The 26,478-nt window shown below is 38.0% G+C and overlaps 1 protein-coding gene across 3 annotated transcripts in view; it reads right to left on the bottom strand.

The window, feature by feature from the left end:
* LOC127453162 (zinc finger protein 385D-like) overlaps positions 1-26,478 on the bottom strand; it is a 186,629-nt gene that overhangs the window by 110,900 nt on the left and 49,251 nt on the right. For 2 of the 3 annotated variants that reach the window (XM_051719360.1, XM_051719361.1), the window contains exon 1: positions 10,452-10,905. The exons of the other annotated variant lie outside the window; for it this stretch is intronic. In XM_051719360.1, the coding sequence (XP_051575320.1) occupies positions 10,452-10,470 (19 nt within the window). In that variant the 5' untranslated portion in view covers positions 10,471-10,905. Of the gene's footprint in view, positions 1-10,451; positions 10,906-26,478 lie in introns of those variants that run through there. 3 annotated transcript variants of the gene reach the window in all.

Genomic DNA, 26,478 nt, shown 5'->3' with positions numbered 1-26,478 from the left:
ATCAATAGACGTCCAGTTAGTGAACTGATTGAAGAGTCATTTTGAAAGAGCACACAGATGCAATTGCAGCTGGAAAAATGTCAAGGAATCAATGTACATTTAATGAGGATCTTCAAAAAGAGTTTAAAGGGTCACAGACAGAGCCTAGTAAAGTGAGGTGTGAGATTTGTGGAGCTCACTTTTTCATCGCCCATGGAGGCCGCACCGACATCGCGCAGCATGTTCAAACAAAAAAGCATGTGGATGCTGCTAAAAGTAAGTGTGCCACACAAAGTGTTAGTGATTTTTTTGTGAAGCAAACAGCCACTTTTAACCCTGCATTAGAGATAGTAGAGCAATACCACATATCAGCCACAGAAGTGGCTTTGCACATTCATGATCTGAGAAAAGTCTTGCAGGCCAGGCTGGAGGAATCATTCATACCCTCTGATTTTAAAAAGCAGTTGGATGCCCTGGTCGAAGCTGGTGACATGCGAGCTGATGATTTCTTTTGTGCAGTGAGAAACTTTTATTCAGCATCGGTTAATTACCTACAAAATTGGAGATGCTCGTTGGAGAACACAGAAAAACTTGAGTGGGCCCTACTAAGAGACATCCCAGAGTGGAAAGACATTCATAGCAGCCTCGAACACTTCTACTCCAGAATCACTGCTCTCAGCTTGATTGCCGAAACCACGCTCTTTGATGAGTGGGCTTGCACGAAAAACATTGTCACTCGTCGCATCACTGTGTGGAACATGAACAAGACGGCCTTGTCTGAGAGATGGACAGCTGTTTTTCGTGAGCTGGAGAGCAAGACCATCAACTTCAGGGTCTTAGCCAAGGTCGTGGAGTTTGTTTTATGCATGCCTGGGACATCTGCATCTGTGGAGCATGTGTTCTTATTAATGAATGCAGCATGGACACCAGATACATCTTGACTAAGTGTAATAGTCATGAAGGGAATGCTTTTCATATGTCTTAATTTTGGACTGGACTGCTCTGCATTTTACAATAAACTCTTGAAAGACAAGTGCACACTGAGAAAAATTGCTGTCAGCTAAAAGTACAAGGTGACAACAGTTACAGATGCTGATGCACCCTCTACTTCACATTGATCTGTGCCTATGGTAAGGATATGTCAATTTCATCTTGCTGGGTGGGGGCTGTCCCATTTTCCACAAGGAGGATTCTGGTCACCCTATATATGGGTGTGTTTCATCCAGAAGTGATGACCACTATGCCCTTGAAAATTCAGTTTGTAACGATCCTACTGCATGGCCATCATTATTGTTCGTGAGTACAGCGGTTTACTACCTTTTGCTGTGTTTTGTTTATGAATATAAGTGAAGTTGTCTTAAACATTATTTAGGTTGATAAATAGATAGAATTTCATGCACTCAAACAAACTAAATTCACAGCAAAATTCCATCAAATTAAGTTTTTATAAAAATAAAATTTGTATTCATTAAATTTTAAGATTACTCAATTAAATTTCATAAAATTTTGTTATGAAATGGAAACTCTTAAATATCATAGATCTTAAATATAGGCAATTTTTGGGAGTGTGCGCTCCAGAGGATCATTTGATTAGACATTTATTAGACAGAATATTTTTAGATTTTGCTTTTTATTTTGTATATTTTGGGCATATTTTAAAGTGCTGACATGCAACGATTTTAGACACATATATACAGGCAAGGGATAAAGAAACGTCTTCTGGCTGCAGCCTCTGCTTCACAACAGTTACCAGGAAGTGGACATATATCATGCGCTCTGCTTTAGAAGGTGTATAGGTTAGTGTGGTTTGCAAGCCTCAATCCAGTTTTTTCGAGAGAATGTTTTAGTTCTCTTTAGTAATTTTAGTTACTGTTAATTTTTTTATTAACATCTGCCTCAAGCTTTTTTTTAAATACTGTACCTAATTCATTATTAGGAAAGTGAGAAAATGAGCATACAAGAAATTGTAACTGTCAAAGCCTTTTTCATTTTAATGGATTTTATTTATTTCTAACATTTGGTGATGTTTCAGTTTAGCTTATGTATCTGCATATCTATCAAAGCCATGACTCATGCTGCCTTTCAGATGGCAACAAAAGGTAGGCTATTAGTGGGGGAAAAAACAGCAGCAGCGTTACATCTTAGGGTAAAGTGACCAATCTGTGCCTCCTTCAAAATTTCAAATGCCCCCTCCAGTAAATTATCCTGGCTCCGACTCTGTGAGCGCTTTATGACAACACAAGCTAAGAAAACAAAACAAGTGATTTTTTTTATTTTTTTTTATTTATTTTTTTTTTAAAGGAGCAGGACTTATTAAGTTGACTAGAACATTGTGATAGTTATGAGAGATTTTTTGACACTGTGCCCATTGCCTGAGGAAGCATGTGGTTTTCTTTTACGGCTCTGTTTTCTGTTTCAACGAACAGTAATGTGGAAAATATCCAATCTTCTCTGCCCTGCAGTCAGTCATTACGCTGCTTTCGGTGAGCTATATTTTCAGCACCTTCTTGCTCTCTTACTCAAGAGTTGAAAGAAACCTCTCACACTTCTAAGGAAGTATCTAAGACCTTCTGAAAGGAACTAGGAGAAAGCCTTGCTAAGAGAAGATGAGATTGTATAGTGGCCCAAAGTGTAATTGGACACTCCAGGATGAACTTCAAAGACATTAGTCACTAATCTTATAGTTCATACAAAATCTTTGTTTAAACACCGACCCTTAACACTTATTTAGTTTACTCATTTTAAACCATGACCTGCACTGCACATAAATAACTATTATTGGTATTATATTCATGCTGTTAGCCAGAGGGGAACTGGCCCCCACAGTGAGCCTGGTTTCTCCCAAGGTTATTTTCCCCATTAACCAACATCTTATGGAGTTTTGTGTTCCTTGCCACAGTCACCTTCAGCTTGCTCACTGGGGTTCTAAATGCAATTATTATTTAATTTCTATACACATTTTACAATCATATTTAATCAAACTACACAATCATGACTCTTTATAGATATTAAAGTTTAATTTTCTGTTAATGCATGATTTTCTGTAAAGCTGCTTTGAAACGATGTTTGTAGTGAAAAGCGCTACACAAATAAAAATGACTTGACTTATACTGTGCTATATAGGAACACAACTGAAAGTCGAATGTGGGATATTCCTACTAGACATCTTCGGACAATAAAGATGTACCATTGCCAAGATGTGTAAAGAAACACAATGCCAAAATGGTTCTCTTTCTAAAGGTGAAGTGTGTATTTTCTGCGCCACTAGTGTCACCACTTCCCCTGTCTTCAGTTGGTTGACCAAACAAATAGTCCCACCCCAAACTCACACTATTAGTCAACCTACAAATAGCTTATTCATAGCTGACTCTGCCATTTAAGCAAGCATATGAGAAGGAATTAAAAAAACAAACAAAACAAAAAACATAATTGAAATAAATGCCTCTTGGTTTGAAATGACTTTTGGCAGATGCTATTTGCACCCTGGCACCCAGTACAAATAGTGGCAAATATTATTTGCACCGCAACTCCAGTGCAAATAATGGTAGATACCAATTTTACCCTGGTGCAAATAGTGTCAGATACTATTTGCACCCATATTTAAATACTAACATACAGAATGGGCATCTCTGCAGTGTGTTTATTGTGTTTATTTAGAGTCCCACAGACAAACTACATTAACCCCTACTCCTAAACCTAACCTTAACCATACCTTAGAAAAAATAATCTTGGTTTTACTACAGTAACCATGGTTTCACGCGGGAATGAGTGTGATCAGCAGACTCCACCTCCGGATCAAACCCTTCTGTGCACTATCCGAAATTCACCGTGACCAAATCATTGCAATGAAATCAATGTTTATATTAATTTTTATCTATTATTTTAAGCAGTATTAAAGGAAATATTAAGAGTGGAAGCAGGAAATCAGATGGGAAAAAGAGTGGGACAAAACACGTATTCAAATCGTGGTCGCTAGGACAAAGTATACATTCACACACCATCTTTACACCCCACGCCACTGCAGCGACAACTATTGGTTAGTTTGTCCTATATTTCTTTGGTTCAACCAGACTGTTGGGGTGCAAATAGCTGCCCTGTGTGGCAGATGCGATTTACACCAGAGTGCAAATAGACACTCAGAATACTTTTTGGGGCCACTGTTGTTGAGTCCAAGAATGAACTTTTGACCCTATTCACTCCATCAACACCTACGACCAGCCAGGTCCATTAAACATCACTTAAACACACAGCTAACTGCTCATATCTCTGCCGCAGCTATCGCAATAAGGCAACATAGGGGAGCGAAGTGTGTATATGTGTGTGCTGAAGAAACTGCCTGTAGTGCCGTCTCCATATCTCCTCATATGTGCCCATCAACCTAAAACAGCCCGCAATGCTCGCAGCAGTGCTGACTGAGAGAAAAAAATATTTCTGGAGGACAAAGATGGCACGTAAATAATTAATGAACATCCTCCGCTGTGTTTGCCCACCGCTCGGTTTCTCCTAGACTTGATTCAGTCTGCTTTCTCCGTATGTCACTTTATATATCAGACTAAAAACTCACACTGCATAGAGCAGAGAGCCCTTTCCTTTCAAACTTTCATTTAACACTTTAAACACATTTTGACAATATAAAGAAGCATTTAGATCTTAAAGGAATGTTCCGACATAGATAATATTATTGACTCGCCCCTCAGTTAAAGCCAGTAAACCCGGCAGCTTTAATAAAATACGCACAAAGACAATGTGCACATAGATAAAAATCAGCCTCATCTCATGAAAATGATGTATCTTAAGTAACACATCATAGCAAAATAATATTACATGGTCCATTACACGTATTGCGGCAGTTCCGAGGTGAAATGTCCACTTAGTGGCGCTAAAAGCAAGTATAATTTTCTCCAAAACAGGTTTTTAAGGGTAATGCTCTAACGAGTTTTATCTTTATCTAACCTAACCCTAAATCATCAAAAGCGACCTCCCTACCTTAAGCCTGAAAACTAAACCAAACCGATAGTGCCATAAAAAGCAAATGTGAGATAAAAATGCAATTGCTGAAGCAACCATGTCATTTTGTGATGCTTCTATGAGACTTCCGGCTCACGTGTTGACTTGCTTGCTCTTCAGGACTTGTACTCCGATCCTCTGCATCGTAAGTGCAATGCTCTATTAGCTGAGCTACCGCACAATTTGACCGCACTTGAACAAGCTTGTAAATGCACTTGGTTATGTAATGGAAACGTAAAATGTATCGTCTTACAAGTAATGCGTGATAGTAATAATATTTAGAGAGCATTGTATGAGGAACAGGGGGAAAAGTAAGGGTTTATGGACTGATAATCTGCCATTTTACCCGTGATTTGTGTGAAGGGGAATAAAAGTTGTTGTTTTAGTGCCTTCCATACGAAGCGCATTAAGGTAACTCTGATTTTTGTTTGTTTTTGCAACTGAGAAACACAGATGCTGTACATAAAGTTTAACTTACGAAGAACCCAGAAAATTCCTATAGTGACCAGTTTATATTGCACCCCAGTTTATTACAATTAATCATTTGTGCAAAGAATTATTCCCCTCAGATATACTGAAGATAATCTAAAAAAGAAGTAAAGTCTAAGCTGAGGAAAAATACGGATTTTTCAATTAATCACAATCTTTATTGGAACAATCCCGATTATGATTCTTAAAATCCCTTTTACTTTAAAGTTCATGTCAGTTTTGGTTGTGTTGATAAGTATATCTGTTAAATATTTTGCAACTGAACTGCATAGTATGGACCCTGTTGTTAATAAAAAAAAAAAAAATTAAAAAAAATTAATATATACCAAGTTTGGAAGTTCCCTGTATAACTTACAGCCTTCGCAGAGAAAACCTTTCTATCATATGTTGGCAAAATTGACATTACGGAACAGTGGCGTAGCCACGGGTGTGCCAGGGTGTACAACTGCCTCCCAAAATGTAAGCTTGCACACCTAAATTAAATGACAGGTTTTTTGATGCTTAATTATAGTATGTAGGGGTGAAAAATTCATTATTTTTATGCTGTTACAATGCGGTTAAAAAATATGACGATATGCATCGTGGAGATTGGAATTGTTTTTATTTTTATTATTATTATTATTTTACAAGCGTCTGTATCTAAAACGCACAACGTCCTACGCCTGCGTTATGAGGGCATACGCTTGGAAATCTCTTCAATGCACACAAGGAGCTCTAAAATGCGATTACTAGTTGAATCTGTGGGAACTGAAAGTGAAACCATGTATGCGAATATAATACAGGGTGCGGGAGAGAGAAGCACATTTTTAGCCGGGAGGGATCTGATGTCCATCTGATGAGTGAGAGAAAATTAGGTTACGTTCACACATACATTGTTTGGTTAGGGTTAGGGCTAGTTAGGGTTAGTTAAGGTTAGGCTAGGCTTAGGTTATTGCGACGTCCATAACATCAGTTAATTGACACCGCGCTTAATCAAAATTGACACCGCGCTGTTAAATAAATAAGTCCAATCGAGGCGCAAGTTCATCCAACAGATCATAATGAACTGACAGCAGCTTTGAATGTTTTTTTACCATGTGCAGAGCACAGCTTTTGTGTCGCGCGGCTCGTGCCCGTGAGCAGCAAGTGGAAAACGGCAGCTGAATCTTCGGATGACAAGCAGCAAATATCTCCGTCTCCGTGAGTTAACGAAACCACACATGAAACACACGAGACACACGTGTGTACAGTGCAGCGTGGCTCTCTGATAGTAAATGACGTGACTGCCAACTAGTTATCCAGTACGATTGCGTTCACACAGTGCAGGTTTGCAGAAAATGCGGTTGTGAGTCCTGAAATTTTGCGGGTGTCAGTTCAGTATTAGAATGCGGTTGTGAGTCCTGAAATTTTGTGGGTGTCAGTTCGGTATTAGAATGCGGTTGTCATAAGGTTTAATGTTAGTGCCATTTTAATCTACTATATATAATGCTGAATATGTATAATGATGCTATGCTATGTAAAATGTCATGTCTGATTTTATTTCATCAGTACATTTAAGTAGGGTTTTAAGTTGGAACATTATTTAACTGGATAAGCATGCACTTCCATGAAATATGTATTTTTGAAAAGAATATTTAGATGTAATCATAGACCATATTATTTTACAAAAATACAGCTTTAATTTAAAATATCTTACATTCATGTAATCAGGTACAGTGTGTAAGCAGTTTACGTATCTAACATTATTTCATATATCTAATTATTAGCTAATATTTCCATTTTGGTGTCACCTTTGCCCTGTTCTAGGATGATTTTTAATCCCAGTGCATCTCTGATGGATCATATAGTACTTTTAGCAAATATAGACAGTGCTAAATTTGTAATGTTTTGCATATGTCTTTAAAGCAATAATAATAATAATAATAATAATAATAATAATAAAACTTTCAAACTTTTCTTGATTCAGGCTTAAAGAATCGTAAACTGAACCAAACCGAGAGCTCAGTTTCATGAACCGAACCGAATCGTGAGATGAGTGAACCGTTACACCCCTATCGATTACGAAATTTAAAAATCAATTATAATGACTATAATAATACCCAATGTGTTACAGAGGCCATCTCAGATTACACGCACAGTCTCGCAACAGACGCCGGGCACGTGACTGAGGAAACAAGCGCACACTTTAAATTAAGAAAGTCTATGCTACTGAGTTCAGATTTATGCAAAATTATTCATTATTGCATGTGTCCATATAAACAAAATAAGTTAATTGTTGCTCTTTTCTTCCCGAATTAAGATATATTATGCATAATGTGGAATATTTAGAGAATACGCTTGAAAAGGTAGGCTATACTGTCCTGCGTTTTAACTGCGTTTTTATTGGTTCAGTAAATGAATGAATGAACGTTACATTTATATAACACTTTTCTGACACTGCACTCAAAGCGCTTTACACAGTGAACAGGGGACTCTCCTCAACCACCACCAGCGTGCAGCATCCACCTGGATGATGCGACAGCAGCCATAGTGCAGCAGTACGCTCACCACACACCAGCTATTGGTGGTGAGTAGAGAGTAGAGTGATAGAGCCAATTAGTGGATGGGGATTATTAGGAGGCCATGATTGAGAAGGGTCAAAGGGGGGAATTTAGCCAGGACACCAGGGTTACACCCCTACTCTTTACAAGAAGTGTTCTGGGATTTTAATGACCACAGAGAGTCAGGACCTCAGTTTAACATCTCATCCGAAGGATAGTGCCTTTTTACAGTATAGTGTCCCTATCACTACACTGGGGCATTAGGACCCACACAGACTGCAGTGTGAGTACTGCCTGCTGGCCTCCCTAATACCTCTTCCAGCAGCAAACTTAGTGTTCCCCAGGAGGTCTCCCATCCAGGTACTGACCAGGCTCAACCCTGCTTAGTTTCAGTGGGCAACCGGTCTTGAGCTACAGGGTGATATGGATTCTGTTTATGTACCCCTGATATGCAAATCTATTGCGCATAATCAGCGGTCTACTTACCGTCTGTTTGCATCGTGTCAGATATGGTATTATCCTTTATTTATACTGGCTTAATAGTTAACGTAACAGTATTATTTTTCTTTTTTTATTATTATTATTATTTTTTGAAAAAAATTTCAAAAAAGGTTTTGAATCTTCTTACAGTTGTGCATTCTTCTGTTCAACGCATTACTGATATATTTCTTATTCACAATTAAATTTTTATAACTTATGAATGTAACTATATCCTGGTGTGTTATTGTACATTTTTCTTCTGCATTGTGCAAATTGTACAACCATTTATATTTGTGTCTTTAGCATATTTTTAAAATAATGATGAATCATTCCAAAACATATTTTTTTTTAATGATGAATTATTAAGCCTCATATTTTTATATATTAACAGGCCTACCTACTCTATTAATTTTTTTTAGTAATTTAAACGTAACACAGATCTTAAAAAATATAGGCAAAAAAATAAAAAATAAAAAAATAAAATAAAATGTACGCAATGGTTGTTAATAGTCATTTTATTATATTTCACTTATTTGTGTTTTAGTTCTTGCACACCCAGTTTTCTCTTGCCACACCCAACATTTTGTTTCTGGCTACACCACTGAATCAGAATCGAAATTAGAGCTTCCGAATCGGAATCGAGTCAAATTGGGATACCCGGCCCAAGTGAAGACAATAGACAATTTTTCCCCCCTAGAAAATATTATTTTACATTGTTTCCAGATTTATAGTTTAAAATTCCCTCTAGTAAAACCTTCCTTGCAGTGGTCAGGAAACACTACCCATATGCTCTACAATCTGAGGTTATTAAACAAATAAACAAAAGCTCTGAGGTTGACCACGCTGCATTTTGTGCTGTCATCAGCCACATCAAAACAAGATCTACCCTGTGCTAAAGACACAGAGGTCAAAATGCCACATTTCTGACATTTCTACCTTTATAATAAATCTATTCATGTCAGGTAATAGTCCACTTAGAGAAAAGAATCAACACAGATCCGATCCAAACCAGCATCCATGTGCGACTACTCAACCGGCACTAAAAAATTCTTGCCCTTGAGGATTACGTGTATGAACATGTTCAGTGTTTGCAGTGTAATCAGATAGTTGACATAACACCATGGATCTGTTCCAAAACCTAGTGAGCTGATTTGTATCACACAAGTAGTGCTTGTTACGCGAAGCACACGAGAGATTTGACTCTCAATTGATTTAAATATAAGTTTGGTATTTGATAAGTTATTTAAATATTTAACAAATCAAATTTATAGTAAAAATGCTATAATATAGTTTATATTTGTAAATAAAATCATAACATTTTAGATGGACAAGGGGAAAAAATGCCACAGCAACAAAAATGTGTTTTCAAACTGCTAATGACAAACAAATAATTAATGCATCAAACATAATATCTACATCAGACTCCTATTGCGAGATCCTTTTTCTCCATGCATTCAGAAATAAATCAACTGCAAGAAACATCATTACAGATAACAAGCTGTCACACACGTTTCCTAAAATCCTCTAATCCTTTCTATTTTGCCATAGCTCTTGCACTGCAAACCACATCCCCGTTTACTCTCCTCCTCTGCAACAAATCAAGTGTCAGCTCTCTGGAACGCTCTCCATACAAAATTCCCACTATGAAACCAAGAGTCATAGGTGAGGGTTAAGGACTGGGCAAACTTCAACTTTGAAAACAAATGTTTATATAAGCTTAAATATGTGGGTCCCACAGCCTATACAAGGGCCCTTCAATAGGTGAAAACTGCCCCTGGGGCCCTTGCTAGTCTTAATCCGCCCCTGCCAATAGTCTATAAGTGAGTCTATAACACACATCCACAGACTTTCAAACAGCTCTCACGCTGTGGTCATAGTTGACAAGGTGCAAAGTCTGACTTAAACCCGACAGCACTGCACTGATTTGGGGAGTGAATAGAACATCAATCCCCTTTTTAGACAAAGGCTTGCACTTACCAAAATACATGCTCTCCATGGTCCTCACGCATCCAGATCTGTGGCATCCCCATACACCGCTGCCTTCAAGATTGAGTCCATGATCTCAGAAGCGTCTTATCTGTATGTTTGAGAGAGGTACCGTGACCATGCGAGCTTCCACAACACTGTGGTCCGTAATTTTCTTGTGCTGTCTTGGTGGCTCTGTGTGTTTGTGGCTGTCTGTGTTAACTGGCTCCTAACGCTCAGTGAGATCCTACTTTAGAAGAACTCTCGGTCTCGCACTCTCTCTCAGTCTGTCTCTCTCTTGCAGCTCCCAGCTCTGTCCTCTTATCGTCAGCTGTGGCTCCGCGCGAGGTGATTCTCTCACCTGTAATCTGACTCCTCGTTGAATGAGCTCTCTCTGTGGTGCCGATATCAGCATCTGTGGCGGGAGTCGAGCGGCGGCTGCTCATTTGTTCTGCCTGAGTGTTCCTCAGCGCTCTCTCTCTTTCTCTCTCTCCTTATCTCTCTCTTTTTCTTTCACCTCCTCCTTCACCTCACCTCTCATATGCTCTCTCTCTTTTTCATGCTCTCGCTCCAGTGTTATGAGGACTACTTTAAAAGGTAAAAATGATTCATGAATAAAGTAAACTAGATTTTGGAACAAGTTTTCTTTATTTATTTATCTAGAAAGAAAATGTGAGTGGTGCTTGGTCATGCAAAAGTCACTGCCATGATGTTAGCCCACTGCTATATGGCTTCTTGGGTGTTCTGGGTGGTTGTTAGGGCATTAATAAGTGATTATTTGTGTTGATAGGTGGTTTCTTTACGGTATTCTGAATGTGTGGTGAGTGGTTGCCAGGATGTTGCTATGCTGTTGCTGAAGTATTTCGAGTAGTTATTAGAGCATTGCTATGCAGTTGCTAGGGTTTTTTCTAGGTGGTTTCTAATGCGTCCTGGGTTGTTTCCAAGATATTGCTATTCGGTTGCTAAGATGTTCTGAGGGGTTTCAAGCACATTGCTTTGTGGTTGCCAGTGTCACCATTCTGGATGGTTGTTATGGCATTTCTAGGTGGTTGCTAGTACATTGCTAAGTGGTTGAGTGTGCTGTTGGTGGTTGCGAGGGTGTTGCTATGCTGTTGCTAAGGTGTTTTGATTGCTTATAGCACTGCTATGCAGTTACAAGGGTGTTCCAGGTGGTTGCCAAGACATTGCTATATGGTAAATAAGGTGTATTGAGGCGTTTCTAGCACATTGTTATTTGGTTGCTAGGATCTTCTGTGTGGTTGTTAGGGCATTGCAGGGTGGTTACTAGTGTGTTGATAGGTTGTGACTGTGTTGTGGGTGGTTGCTAGGGTGTTACTATGCTGTTGCTACAATGTTCTGAGGGTTTTCTAGCACATTAATGCATGGTTGCTAGGGTGTTCAGGGTGGTTTTTAGGTCATTTTCTATGTGGACAAATGGTTTCTAAGGTGTTCTGAGTGTATTGTGGGTGGTTGCCAGGGTGTTGCAGCATGCGGTTGCTAAGATATTTTTTGTGGTTATTAGAGCATTGCTGTGCAGTTACTAGTGTGTTCTGGATGGTGGCTGCAGTTTTGCTAGGTGGTTTCTAAAGTGTTCTGAGTTGTTGCCAAGACATGGCTGTGTGGTTGTTAAGGTGTTCTGAGTGGTTTCTAGCACATTGTTGTGTGGTTGCTAGGGTCGTCAGGCTGGTTGTTAGGGCATTGCAAGGTGGTTACCAGTGTGTTGATCAGTGGTTTCTAAGGTGTTCTGAGTGTGTTGTGGGTGGTTGCCAGGGTGTTGCTATGCTGTTCCTAAGGGGTTTTGAGTGGTTATAAGAGTACTGCTATGCAATTGCTAGGGTGTTCTGGTTAGTTGCTGTGATGTTGCTAGGAGGTTTCTAAGGTGATCTGGGTGATTGTTAGGTCGTGGCTTGATGGCTACTAGTGTATTGATTAGTGGTTTCTAAAGGTGTTCTGAATGGCTGCAAGGGCATTGCTATGGGCTTGCTAAGGTGTTCTCTGTGAGTTGTGGATGGTTACCAAGGTGTTGCTAAGGTGTTCTGAGTGGTTATTAGTGCATTGCTATGCAGTTGCTAAGGTGGTCTGGATGGTTCTTTGGGCTTTGATAGGTGGTTTCAAAGGTGTTCTGGGTTGTAACCATGGCATTGCTATGCGGTTGCTAACGTGTTCTGAGGGATTTCAGCACATTGCCAGGTGGTGGCTAGAGTGTTCTGGTTGGTTGTCATGCTATGTGGTTACTAGTCCATTGGTAAGTGGTTTCTTAGGTGTTCTTGGTGGCTGCAAGTGTATTGCTATTCTGTTGTCAATGTGTTCTGAGTGGTTATTAGTGCATTGCTATGCAGTTGCTAGGGTGTCCTGGGTGGTTGTTTGGATGATGCTAGGTGGTTTATAAGGTGTTCTGGGTTGTCACCAGGGCATTCATTTGTGGTTGCTAAGATGATCTTAGTGGTTTCTAGCACATTGCTGACAGGCCATTGCTCTGGGGTTGCTAAGGTGTTTTGGGTGTGTGTGGGTGGTTGCCAGGAAATATTTTACCATTTGTTTTTTTCAGAGCGATTTTATAAAGTCCTTCATAAAAGAGTTCTGAGCCATGAACCAAACCAACCACCTCCACAGTAAATCACAACATTACAAAGTTGGATTTAAAGCACAAAAACATAACACCCTGTTTACACTGGAAATGTGTGGTGCATCGCATCAAAAGTAATGTACCCCATTATAATCAATGATGCTGTCTACACCGGAAACATCCGCTGCGGTGCGTTCACTGACAATAAACAGGTGTTCCAGTTCCATTTCCATTTGCGCTGCACGCGCTGGCACTACTACACAAATGAAACAGTTTAAAACATTCATGTCGACACATAGACAGGGTGGAAGTGCACCCCAAATCACACACTTCAGCTCTGTTCTACCACATTTTGCAAGCAGTGCGAGTATTATGTTTCCACTGGAAATGCAACAAAAGACATATATTACTTGTACCTGGATGATGTACTTCTTCAACCGAAAATAAGGAGTGTGTATGCACTCAACGGTCATGACTTGCCCTTCATAGCGGAATAGTGGAGTTACCTGGCCGCAATGCTGAACTGAGAAAAGAATTGTAATTAAATGTGAATATGGCCAAATTAATTTGAAAACAAAAAACATAAACATGCACTGATGGCTTCAGCAGAAGCAAATACCATATTGCCATTGATAAACATCCTTGGAGTTCAAGGTAGGACTCACTAAGCCACACGAATCACTCATGTCCATACCACAAACTGTGCAGGTCAAGTTACACCACCAAATGTAATATTTATGTATGTTTAGGGGTTTATTTAAATCTCTAAACCAAAGTATGAGCAATAATAGTGATGCTTGCCTTAGCAAACATTACTAATAATGAATATGTTTTATTTTTTTATTTAAAAAATGCAAGCATTTTTCTTTTAGGGTTAGTGTGTTATCATAAAAGGTAGCCTTAAATTAAAAATCATAGAAGTCTATGGTATGTCCTCATTTATAAATAAAGTGTGCCCAAGAATTTGTCTGTTAGTTTATAAGAGAGTATGTCATCACGGACACAAAAACACACATACACTTGACCCTCATCCTCCTTCTTGGCTCACTCTCAGATATTTCCTTGATTACTTCACTGTAATTCTTCTGAAGGTCAGGAGGAATTGACCGTTCCAAAGCCTCCATGTATCGCCTACAAATCAGAGGCTTTGCTTTCGAACAACAAAACAAACACGTATGCAGAGACAAAGTGATTGTAAAGCTCCTCCACTCACAGAGTTCAAGAGAGACATAAACAAAGCACAAAACAGCAACAACAAACGCATTGTCTCTACAGGCTGCACGTTTTGCGTGCCTGCAGCTAGGAGAAGACAGATATTTTGCATTGTTGCACAGATGTTTTCAATTAATCCTGAATTCTCAATCCTTCATGTGCCTCTTGCGTCCCGCCTCCAGTCTGCTCTGGGTAAATACATTTATTCCGTATCTACAGCCGCAGAGCCTCTACTAGTCCTAGCTGGCAAATGTGTTTTTTAACCTTGACTCGTAGGTGTCACTGCTGCGATACTGTATTATTTGTCACCATGAATCGGGTTTAACAACAGCTGTGCCCAAGGGAGTCTGCAGCAAACCACATGCAAGTGCAGCATGGGAAACTTCATTAATCTTTCTGTCACTTTCATGACGCTTTTCATTAGTTACAACATTATCTGATCAACAGGCAGATTGCAGGAGGTTGCATGTGTTTCAAAAGCTCCAACCAGTATCTGAAGGAGAGGAGAGGCAATCTGGGAAACTCAAAAAACAGGAATAGGATGTTAACGTACGAATTTGAAGAGCCTAGCCCTTTAAATGCAATTTTCCGGCTGGAAAAACAGCTCAAACTAGCTTCCCAGACTGGCCAGGCTGGTCTGTTTTGATAGTTTTAGAGGGGCTTTGGGGCGCTTATCAGCTATTCAGACTGGAAGACCAACTGGCCGACCAGCTAAACACCTGTTTGGAGACCAAATAGACCATTTTAAACCAGCAAAGACCAACTAACCACTTTAGGCCTATTAGATTGGTGTGAAGGTTCTGTTTTGAAGGTTTTAAATAGGTTTTTAGCCATTTGTCAGCTGTTCAGGCTGGGAGACCAACTGGCCGACCAGCTTAAACAGAGACCAACTAGACCATTTTAAACCAAAAAAAAAAAAAATAAATAAATAAATAAATTCACCTTAGGTTGGTATGTTTTATGGTTTTAAGGGTGTTTTGGGCACTTGTCAGCTGCTTAGGCAGGAAGACCAACTGGCTGACCAGCTAAACACCTGTTTGGAAACAAACTAGACCATCTTAAACCAGCAAAGACCAACAAACTTTCTTAGGCCAATTAGGCTGGTCTGTTTTGATGGTTTTAAAGGGGGGTTGGGGCATTTGTCAGCTGTTCAGGTAGGAAGACCGAATGGCCAACCAGCTAAACACCTGTTTAGAGACCAACTAGACCATCTTAAACCAGCATAGACCAACAAGCCACTTAAGCTGATTAAGCTGGTCTGTTTTTAATGATTTTAAAGGGGTTTGGGGCACTTGTCAGCAGTTCAGGCAGGGAGACCAACTGGCCGACCAGCATTACCACCTAAACACAAGCTTGGAGACTAACTAGACCATCTTAAACCAGCAGAGACCAACAAACCACTTAGGCTGATTAGGCTGGTCTATTTTGGTGATTTTAAAGGGGTTTTGGGCACTTGCCAGGTTTTCAGTCAGGGAGACCAAATGGCCGACCAGCATTACCACCTAAACACAAGCTTGGAGACTAACTAGACCATCTTAAACCAGCAGAGACCAACACACCACTTAGGCTGATTAGGCTGGTCTATTTTGGTGATTTTAAAGGGGTTTTGGGCACTTGCCAGATGTTCAGGCAGGGAGACCAACTGGCCGACCAGCATTACCACCTAAACACAAGCTTGGAGACCAACTAGACCATCTTAAACCAGCAAAGACCAACAAAATACCTTAGACGATTAGGTTGGTCTGTTTTTATTGTTTTAAGGGGGTTTTGGGCACTTGTCAGCTGTTCAGACTGGAAGGCCACCTGGCCAACCAGCAAAACACCCGTTTTGGGACCAACTAGACAATATTAAACCAGAAAAGACCAACAAACCACCTTAGGCTGATTAAGCTGGTCTGTTTTGAAGGTTTTAAGGGTGGTTTTGGGCACTTGTCAGCTGTTCAAGCTGGAAGACCAACTGGCTGACCAGCTAAACTCCCGTTTGGAGACGAACTAGACCATCTTAAACCAGAAAAGACCAACTAATCATCTTTGGCTGATTAGGTTGGTCTGTTTTGATGGTTTTAAGGGGGTTTTGGAAGCTTATCAGCATTTTCAAATGTACTTCTCTGAGGTTTTTCCTAAGAAAAAGGAGGAAAAAAGGTCGCACTTTATACAGTGTTCATGTTACTGTGTATTTACATATGTAATTACTGACTAATATTAATCAACCACATGTACTTTATTTGCGGTGTAATTACTTTGTAGAGCTGCTTGTACTTACATATTGTTATTGTTATTAGTTTTTAATAATAGCAACATGAAATATATGTAATTCGGATGCTGTTAAATAAAGTGTTACGAAAAAGGGTTTCAGAAGAGATCTCAAACATTTCTCAACCTAATCAAGATTCCAAAGTTTGCAATCTAAGTCAGAGATTTCAATATGAACACAAACATGTCACATCAAATTCTTCCAAGACCAAATTATCTAAGCTATGCCAACCGCAATAAATGTATAGCTCGATATTCTTACTGTATGTCAACAATTGTTTTATCTGTGTCTATTTTCTGAGATAAAGTTGATACTTGCATAGCTGAAAATTCTGAGCATCACAATCTTTTAGTTACTTCCACTTCAAGATGTAACACACACACACACACACACACACACACACACACACACACACACACACACACTCACACACACCATAAAAAAATCAATTTTCATATACAAATTAAATAACATCATGATTCCATCAGCAGAAAATGGCCTTTGGTGAAGTAATTCTGCAGCAATAATACAACGACCTGTTTGTCATTCTGTGCAGCATGTCAGTCTATAAAGCAACATATTCCAGCATAAGTGCAAACAAGCAAATGCATTTAAATGGCTGTTATTGGCTGTGACTCTGGGCTATAATGGCTTGCATGAGGACCCAGCGGACGCCCACAGAAGCAGAGGTGAATATGCTGTTCACCTTTAAATTAGTCAGTCATGAAGGCAATGAAAACTATATGAAAAAACCAACCCCCTTCAAACACTTTATGATTATCAGCAACAAGAGATGACTATTTCTAGTCTACTAAATTAGTAGTTGTTTAGCAAAATGCAGCGATTAAAAAAAGAAAAAAAAATTACGTTATCCTTTAATCAACCTCATATGACTTTATATCATCCGCAGAGCACAAAAGGAGATGTCAGTCAAAATGTTAGCCTCAGTCACCATTTACTTTTATTTAATGGAAAAAAAGGTGCAGTGAAAGTCAATGGTGACTGAAGCTGTCAATCCCTAAAATTCTGCCTAACATCATCTCTTGTGTTCCGCAGTAGAAAGAAAGTAATACGGTTTGGAATAAATAATGATAGAATTTTTATTTTGGGGTGAAATATCCCTGTAATATACAGTGATAATTTTGTGATGCCTACGCAAATAAATTCTCATGCTGACCCTGGTAGTCATGAGTCCAGCATTCTCATGAACCCCTTTTATTAAAAGCAGATTTTCAGTGAGGTAACTGTACTGCGATACGGATCACGTTTCTGTTTGCAACCCCTCTGCTCATAGATCCTCGTCGCGCAAACAGAACATATATTAAGCATGCTCCAGCAATCTCTAGTGTTCTTTTCTGTCTCGTGCTGGCACTCTCTCATGCCTCCTTTTTTAATAAGATTTTGCTGCGTGTAAATAGTGGTAGTGCTGGAACAAGGCAGTTATTTATTTGGGGTAAGAGAAGCATTTCATATTACTGGACTCAAAGAAGCGTTTCGTTTTCAACATTAGCCACAAGAAAGATTTTATTACAGTGCTAAGTACCAAAATCTAGATAGTTAAATCACTGACATTTAACAAACTGTGATTAATCAAATCAAACCACGTTTGTGGGCTCTTTTAAATTTTGACAGTATGCACCAACCACCTAGGAACCCTTTTAACTGCATAATAATGAGCTAAAACCACAGAAAACCTTAGCAAACTCCACTCACTCACCACTTTCTTCAGATTTCTTCTTTTACATCTGATGTTTATAGTTCTGAATTAATTTACAATTATTTATTCTAAATAATGATAAATTATGCATTTCAGACAACAAAATCACAAATAAACATGCTGAGGATTTGTGGTAAATGACTAAGTTCATTTTCTATTTATTTACATTTCAGCTGCACTGTCACCATTATGCAAGAAACACAATTTCCTTTCATGGTGAAGTCTCAGGACCCAGGGAAAATGATGAATGTAGCCAAACTCTACATGAACAGCCTGAACAGCTGATAATTAAATTCTGATGTTGGCCTGACATCATCGCAACTCTAGCATGTTCACTGAGGGGCTGCACCAGATGTCAAATGGAAAAATAAGCCCCTTCGGCAACAGCAGAGCCTAACGTAAAGATATTTCACTAAAAATGCTGTGAATTCTCTGTGAAAGAGCTGTGTTTCAGATTTGAACTTTTACAGTGTGAACTACAGCTTTGTTCTGGTCAATCTTTACTTCTCTACATGCTAAAGCAATGTAGTTAAAGGGATCGCCCAAAAATGAAAATTCTGTCATCATGTAGTCACCCTCATGTACTGTACTTTCTTCCGTGGAGCACAAAAGGAGAATGAAAGCCTCGGTCACCATTCACTTTCATTGCATCTTTTTTTTCTCCTTACAGTGTAAGTGAAGGGTGACTGAGACTAACATGCTGCTTAACATTTCCTTTTGTGTTCCACAGGAGCAAGAAAGTCATACAAGTTGGAAACAACATTTTGGGTGATTAAATAATGACAGAATTTTAATTTTTGAGTGAATATACCTAGAAGTAGAAAAGGAGGTATTCATACAACGTGCGTTCTTGTGTTAAAAGATGGAGCGGAATGGAAGAAGAAACTGTGTGTTTATAAATGCTTTAACTTTTGTACACTGTTGGTAATAGACACACTCTATACACTTAAGATGTTTATCCTTCCCCAAGATTCATCTTACTGTGTCACTGTCATAAAAGTGACATTTATTCACTGTATGTTAAAGGTTGAATCACTGGGTGACATGCATATTTTTATCTGTTAAAGTATTAAGGCTGTCAGATTAAAGGAACGTTTCGGGTTCAATACAAGTTAAGCTTAATCGACAGCATCACCCCTCCTTTTCTTAAAAAAAAAAGCAAAAATCGAAGTTATATCACTTACAATGGAAGTGAATGGGGGCCAATCAGTAAACTTTAAAATAATCACTTTTTCAAAAGTACAGCCACAAGACATTAACAGTACGTGTGTTAACTTGATTTTAGTGTGACAAAATCACTTACTAACCTTTTCTGTATAAAGTTATATCCAACTTTACAACTTCGTTGACATGATGACGCAATGCCGTAAACCCTAAAATGACTATAAAAACGTTGATTTAAACAGCTTTATAGTTAAAATAATACACAAGTTTTAACAGAAGAACTAATGTAAGGGCGTTTATAAAATTATAAGCTTCTTATTTCTGCCTTTAAACTCTTAGAAAACTGGCCCTATTCACTTCCATTGTAAGTGCCTCATATTAACCTCGATATTCACTTTTTTAATTCAAAATGATCTTTTTTGTGGTAATCAACATTATGACACAAATACTGTCGATCCAGATTAACTTGTATTGAACCCAGAATATTCCTTTAACATCTTAATTTTGTGAGATTATGTAAAAAAAACAAAAAAACAAAAAACAAATTAGCATGTTGAAAAATGACTCAAACCCCCTGACCCATACGTAAATTCCATAAAGGAGCACAACATTGCCCACTTACATTTTCAGTTGCTTTGGTTCTGGAAGTATTTCTCTTATTTATTTCTTCCATAGAGATTTCATTAAATTCATTAAATTACTAGTATAGATGGAATATATTTTAACTTATATATTCATAAATATTTTTTTTTTCACCCAATTTGGAATGCCCAATTCCCAGTGTGATTTTAAGTCCTTGTGGTTGTGTAGTGATTTGCCTCAATCTGGATGGTGGAGGATGAATCCCAGTTGCCTCTGCGTCTGAGACCATCAACCCATGCATCCGTGCGCAACTCACCATACGCCCAACCGAGAATGAACCACATTATAGTGACCACGAGGAGGTTAACCCATGTGACTCTACCCTCCCTAGCAACTGGGCCAATTTGGTTGCTTAGGAGACCTGGCTGGAGTCACTCAGCATGCCCTGGGATTCGAACTAGTGAACTAGCGAACTCCAGGGGTGGTAGCCAGTGTATTTTACCACTGAGCTACCCAGGCCCCCTATATATATATATATATATATGAGACACACACACACACACACACACACAAGTAGTTTGAGAGTGTAGGCAAAGTGACTCGATTGCTTCATTCACAGTGCATCATGGGAGAGAGCAGTCTCTGCAGAGCTCTTTTAGCGTACATTGTTTGCCGTGATTCTCTGATTGGTGGATCTTTCTCTTTAGGATTCATGGGTAGTGTAGTTGTCTGCTATTAAACACTTTTTAACAAGTTGAAATTACATGGACTGGTGGCTTAAACAGAAGCATATGCCATAGATTAAAAACCTTGCAGCTCACGGTAGGTCTGTTTATCGATCAATGGAAGACAGGAGGCCTACCTTTTGGAACAGTCTTCAAGTTGGGCGCACATTTACAAAATTATGCCTTAAAACTAGGTTTCAGAAACAGAACCACACAGTATAATACAGAAACGTCAATTTCTGTGATGCTCTACTAAATGACATAGCAAAAATTTAACGGTATTAACTACCATCAGGTTAACTAAAAACAGAGAGTGCTGACGTACATCGATATTCATCATCTCACCGTTTTAATCATTAGTGTAGACAGTAACATAGAACGACTTGGACAGGATTGAATTCAACAAATTCAATCATCTAAATCAGTTCTGAACACCATCAGGCTCTTATTTCATTCTTACTTTCCATATTATAAGCCACAGCTGTCTTGCTACTTGAGTTTAGCCAATCAGCAGTTAATTGGGGGTTTGGCGCACAGTGAATTTTTGTAAACATGAATCAGCAGAGCAGCGCGGTGACGGATCGGAAAGTACAGCTGAAGCCGATCTCTCTGGTTGAGGCCATCGATTTCTGCCAGAGCTTCTTAAGCCTTCAGCACGGCGGGTCAATATGGATTTGATATACGCGAGTTTAAAACGAGTCAGGCTTGGTGAAAACATTCAACCCGTATAGCGCAAAGAAGCTGTGCAGCTGATTCAGCAGAGAATAAATTTTAATAACAAAGGTGGCTTTGGAATGCAGATATCGACCGAGACAGTGTTTGCCGAGTTTGTCTCACTGATAATGTCCATGCCCCAGGAAATAACAAGGCCTTGCGAAACTCCTACAGGGACCAAAACATTGTCTGTAATCACATTTCCTAGGAACAAGTGAGAGAGAGAGTGTGGGAAGACGTTTGTGTGAGACGGATTAATAGAAGCCTGTGGATACACACAGCTGAGGGCGAGCTTGAATCGCAGGGAGCTTTAAGCACCACACTGAAGAGGAACCATATGGGTCATACAATTTCATGTCCTCATCATATATCTTCACATAACAGATACAAAATTTAATTCACAATTTTTAAAGATAGAAACCGTATTAGTTGGTTCTTTAATCACAATATCACAATCAAAGGAATGTCCCGGGTTTATTACAAGTTCATTATCGACAGCATTTGTGGAATAATGTTGATTACCAAAAACAATGTTAGATTCGTCCCACCTTTGTTTAAAATATTGCAAATATCACAGTTACAGTGAAGCACTTACAATGGAAGTGAATAGGGCCAATCCATAAACGTTAAAATACACACTGTTCCAAAAGTATTGTCAAAAGACGTAAACATTATACATGTTAACATGATTTCAGATTGATAAAATCACTAACCTTATCTGTGTAAATTATATCCGATATGACAAATTCATTGCCATGACGACACAATGTATGCAAATCCTACAACCGATTTAATCACACTGAAATCATGTAGAACAAAAATTCCTTGACAATATTTAATTTGTTTCTCTTTTTTTTTCCTTCTTTCTCTAATCAAAATATTTTGAACAAAACATGTTTTCATGGGAATACTGCTTTAAACAGTAATAAATTAATAGGTTTGTCCAATATCCTCAATATCACTTTCCATCCTGTTAATTTCCCTTTAACTAACAAAAGCCAGTTCTTTAATGACATCATACTCCAGAAAGAGGCATTATTTGTGGTGGAAAAATTATAGTGCAAACATCAGTAAGGATTAGCAATGGATTTGATGAGTTCTGTGATTTTTTGTGACATTAGTTGGTTTGTCCAAAATGACAGAAATCGGAATTATAATAATGGAAATTTCAAAAGATGGTTAAAAGTATCAAATTTACCTTTACTCCTAAAAAGGGCAAGACTATAAAGGTCCCTCTGAAAACTAATTCACTGCTATTTTCCAACATATTAGGGCTCATACAATACATTTCCATGATTGTTTGTTTGTTTGTTTAAATTTGGCTTTTATTTTCAGGCTACATCTACATTAATCCGGATACATTTGAAAAGGCCGGTTTTGTTTTTGAAATGTTCTCGTCCACACTGCCGTTTTCAAGAGTTTTCCAAAAGTTGCTCGTCCACACTGAAACATCTGAAAACGCTTAAATCCCCTTTCTGCGCATGCGAAAAATCGCTGTTGCATTGTCAGTCTGAAATCCAATTGTCTTCGTGTCCTGTCGCTGGACACCAATTCTGAGTAAACTTCCCGTTGCCTTTGAAAGAATGCAATGTGAATGTTGTAAAAAGTAACATTTACCTTTAACAACGCTATCAAAGTGAAAATCAGGCACAACAGCGCAGCTATAACACGGGCCGCCATCTTGATTGTTTTGGTTAAATGTTATCTGCGTCACATAACAACAAATATGTGATTGTTTTCAGAAATATCCGTTTTCCCAGTCCACACTACAACGTGAAGACTGCGTTTTCAAATGTATCCACTTGGGTGAGCGTTTTCAAAAAGCGCAGTTTTCGCTGACAAAAATGCTGTCTCAGTGTGGACGGAAGGCCAAAACGTAGAGAAAGAGATATGTTTTCAAATGAAAACATATTAGTGTGGACATGGCTTCAGTTTTACAGCTTGTAAAAATCATGAAAATCACATGTAAAAGATAGGAACATTTGCATTGACGTCAGTTGCCTTCTCAAAAAATGCTGCCATGTTGCTTTTAGATAAAGATTGTGACATGATGCCAGACATTATATACAAAGTCAAATACTCTAAGTATTTGCAGGGTACCCCTTTCAGTGTTTTTTCATGTTTGTATCCTCCCTGGATTTAAAAAAGCAAAAAAAACAAAAAAAAACAAAAAAAAAAAAAAAATAATATATATATATATATATATATATATATATATATATATATATATATATATTTAAAATGTAATTCTCAATCTCTCAGGAAGCACTGGCTGACTTAAGCTCTATGTTTCCACCGTGTTAATTTTCATGCAATTGTGTAAATAATTACATTATAAATTAATAAAGTGCCTGAGCTTGACCAGAGCATATTTCTAAAAGTCTGGGATAGCTTTTCGTAGAAATATTTTATTAAATTATAACACAAGCATATTCATTTTTTATTTATTTTTTTTAAGTTACAGAGTTCAAAAGGTACTGCATAACACCATCACCCAAATGAACGCATGCTGTTCTGCAAAGTCATTTTTATGTATTTCTGATTAGTGTGCTGCCACACACTACTTTATGCTGCAATTTAAGGGCAAGTTAATTTCAGACTGCACTGTTCTCAAGACCAGGTAAAATATGAGGTGACCATTATATCTCATACTTAGATGGCAAACAGCACTGATATTGAGCACAGCAGAGTGTCTTCAGCACTGATATTGAGCTTTCAAATAGATTTATATACTCTCTTGACATGCTGGTCATTTAACTCCATTAAAGAAATAGTTCACCCAAAATGAAAATTCTATAATTTACCCCCATGTCATCCCAAACCCAGATGGCCTTCTTTTTTTTCTTCAGTGGAACACTAAAATTTGATTAAACACTCTAAAACAATTATATAAATAATTAAATTTGACAAAACAACAACAACAACAACAAAAAATGTCTTTCTAACAAATTAAGACATAAAATACAATATTTGTTTCAACAGATTTGTTGTGATTTTGCAGTAAAAAAAAATGCCTTATGTCGTAAATGGCGTAAGTAAAAATAAATAAATAAATAAAAATAGAAGGACTTTATATTTTATCCAGACACGGTCAAAATTATTTATGTAATCCCAATGCAAATGGATTAAATGAATTTCCATTTTAGAAATGTAAAGGGTCACACTTTATATTAGGTGGCATTAACTACTATGTACTAACATTAAATACATCCAAGACTATGTATTTACTGTGTAACTACATGTTGTTCTGCAAAATGCCCGAATTTGCTGCTACTGAGGTTGAGGTACGGATAGGTTTAGGATTAAGGGTAGGGTTAGGGTTAGGATTAGGATTAGGGGCTAGATTTAGGTTTTGGGGTAAGGGTTGGGTTAAGGTTAGGGGTAAAGTTAACAGTGTACCTACAAACGTAATTAAATGCAAGTACTTTAAATGTAATTACAATGCAACAACATGTATGTACATAATAAGTACATTAAGTATATAGTAATTAAGGCCACCTAATATAAAGTTGGTTCATTTAAAGGAACAGTTAAAAAAAAGAAAATATATATCATGAGAAAGAGACGTTAGCATCAGACAATATTCATTTTCATTGTCTGAAAAAAAAAAAAAAAGATGCAATGATAGTGAATGGTTTCTAAGGCTAACTTTCTGCTTATAGCCACCATTAATTCAAAATTGGCAATTCTTATTTTCTCATTGGATGTTGCTGTTTTTCTTCTAAACGTTTTATCCGTGCACGTCATTTTTTTTATTTATTTTTTTATGGTTTGCCCTCGTAATCTTTAATCAAATCTTTTTTTTGTGCAGCAGGAGATTTCTTGGGATGTACAGTTCGAGTAAGTGTTCTTTATTCATTATGTACTGTACATAGCCAAGTGGAGAAATTTTATGTAATTATACTCTAGTCATAAATTGGACGTGGCCCCTTTAAGAGTTTTGCGACACCCGCCTTCCAACACTCTCTCATGTTACACACATGCATGCTGGTTAGAATGTGAGAAGATACGTTGTGCAAGAGAGCTTCCAGTTTTTTTTTTTCCATCGGTTGAGAATTCTTTGGGTAAATATAAAATTCTACACAAAATGTTGTTAAATTGCATTAAATATGTGTTTACAAGAGTCATATATTAAAACTGAATGTGAACAGAAAATGGTTTGAGTTCCAGGGCTGAGAAAGAATATTATAAGTAACACTGCTAACACTGTTCTACATTACAGAGAAATACTAAACCTAGCTGAGTCTAGCTGCTCCCACAAAAGCTCAGTGGGGTTAAGATTGATAACACTCTTTTCCAATGATCTGTTGTCCAATGTCTGTGTCTCTTTGCCCACTCTAACCTTTTCTTTTTGATTTCTGGTTCAAAAGTGGCTTTTTCTTTGCAGTTCTTCCCATAAGGCCTGCACCCCTGAGTCTTCTCTTTACTGTTGTACATGAAACTGGTGTTGAGCGGGTAGAATTCAATGAAGCTGTCAGCTGAGGACATGTGAGGCGTCTATTTCTCAAACTAGAGACTCTGATGTACTTATCCTCTTGTTTAGTTGTACATCTGGCCTTCCACATCTCTTTCTGTTCTTGTTAGAGCCAGTTGTCCTTTGTCTTTGAAGACTGTAGTGTACACCTTTGTATGAAATCTTCAGTTTTGTTTTTTTTTTTGTTTTTTGTTTTTTTTGGCAATTTCAAGCATTGTATAGCCTTCATTCCTCAAAACAATGATTGACTGATGAGTTTCTAGAGAAAGCTGTTACTTTTTTGCCATTTTTGACCTAATATTGACCTTAAGACATGCCAGTCTATTGCATAATGTGGCGAGTCAAAAACAAACACAAACACAATGTTAAGCTTCATTTAATGAACCAAATATCTTTCAACTGTGTTTGATATAATGGCAAGTGATTTTCTAATACCAATCAGCAATTTAGCATGATTCCTCAAGGATAAGGTGTTGGAGTGATGGCTGCTGGAAATGGGGCCTGTTTAGATTTGATCAAAAATGACTTTTTTCAAATAGTGATGGTGCTGTTTTCAGTACTCAGTAATGTCCTGACTATACTTTGTGATCAGTTGAATGCCACTTTGATGATTTAAAGTACCAATTACCTT

Source organism: Myxocyprinus asiaticus, chromosome 15 (assembly GCF_019703515.2).
Source record: "Myxocyprinus asiaticus isolate MX2 ecotype Aquarium Trade chromosome 15, UBuf_Myxa_2, whole genome shotgun sequence".
Taxonomy (NCBI): domain Eukaryota; kingdom Metazoa; phylum Chordata; class Actinopteri; order Cypriniformes; family Catostomidae; genus Myxocyprinus; species Myxocyprinus asiaticus.
Note: the sequence above shows the minus strand (reverse complement) of the source record. Positions and strands in the feature narration are given on the sequence as shown.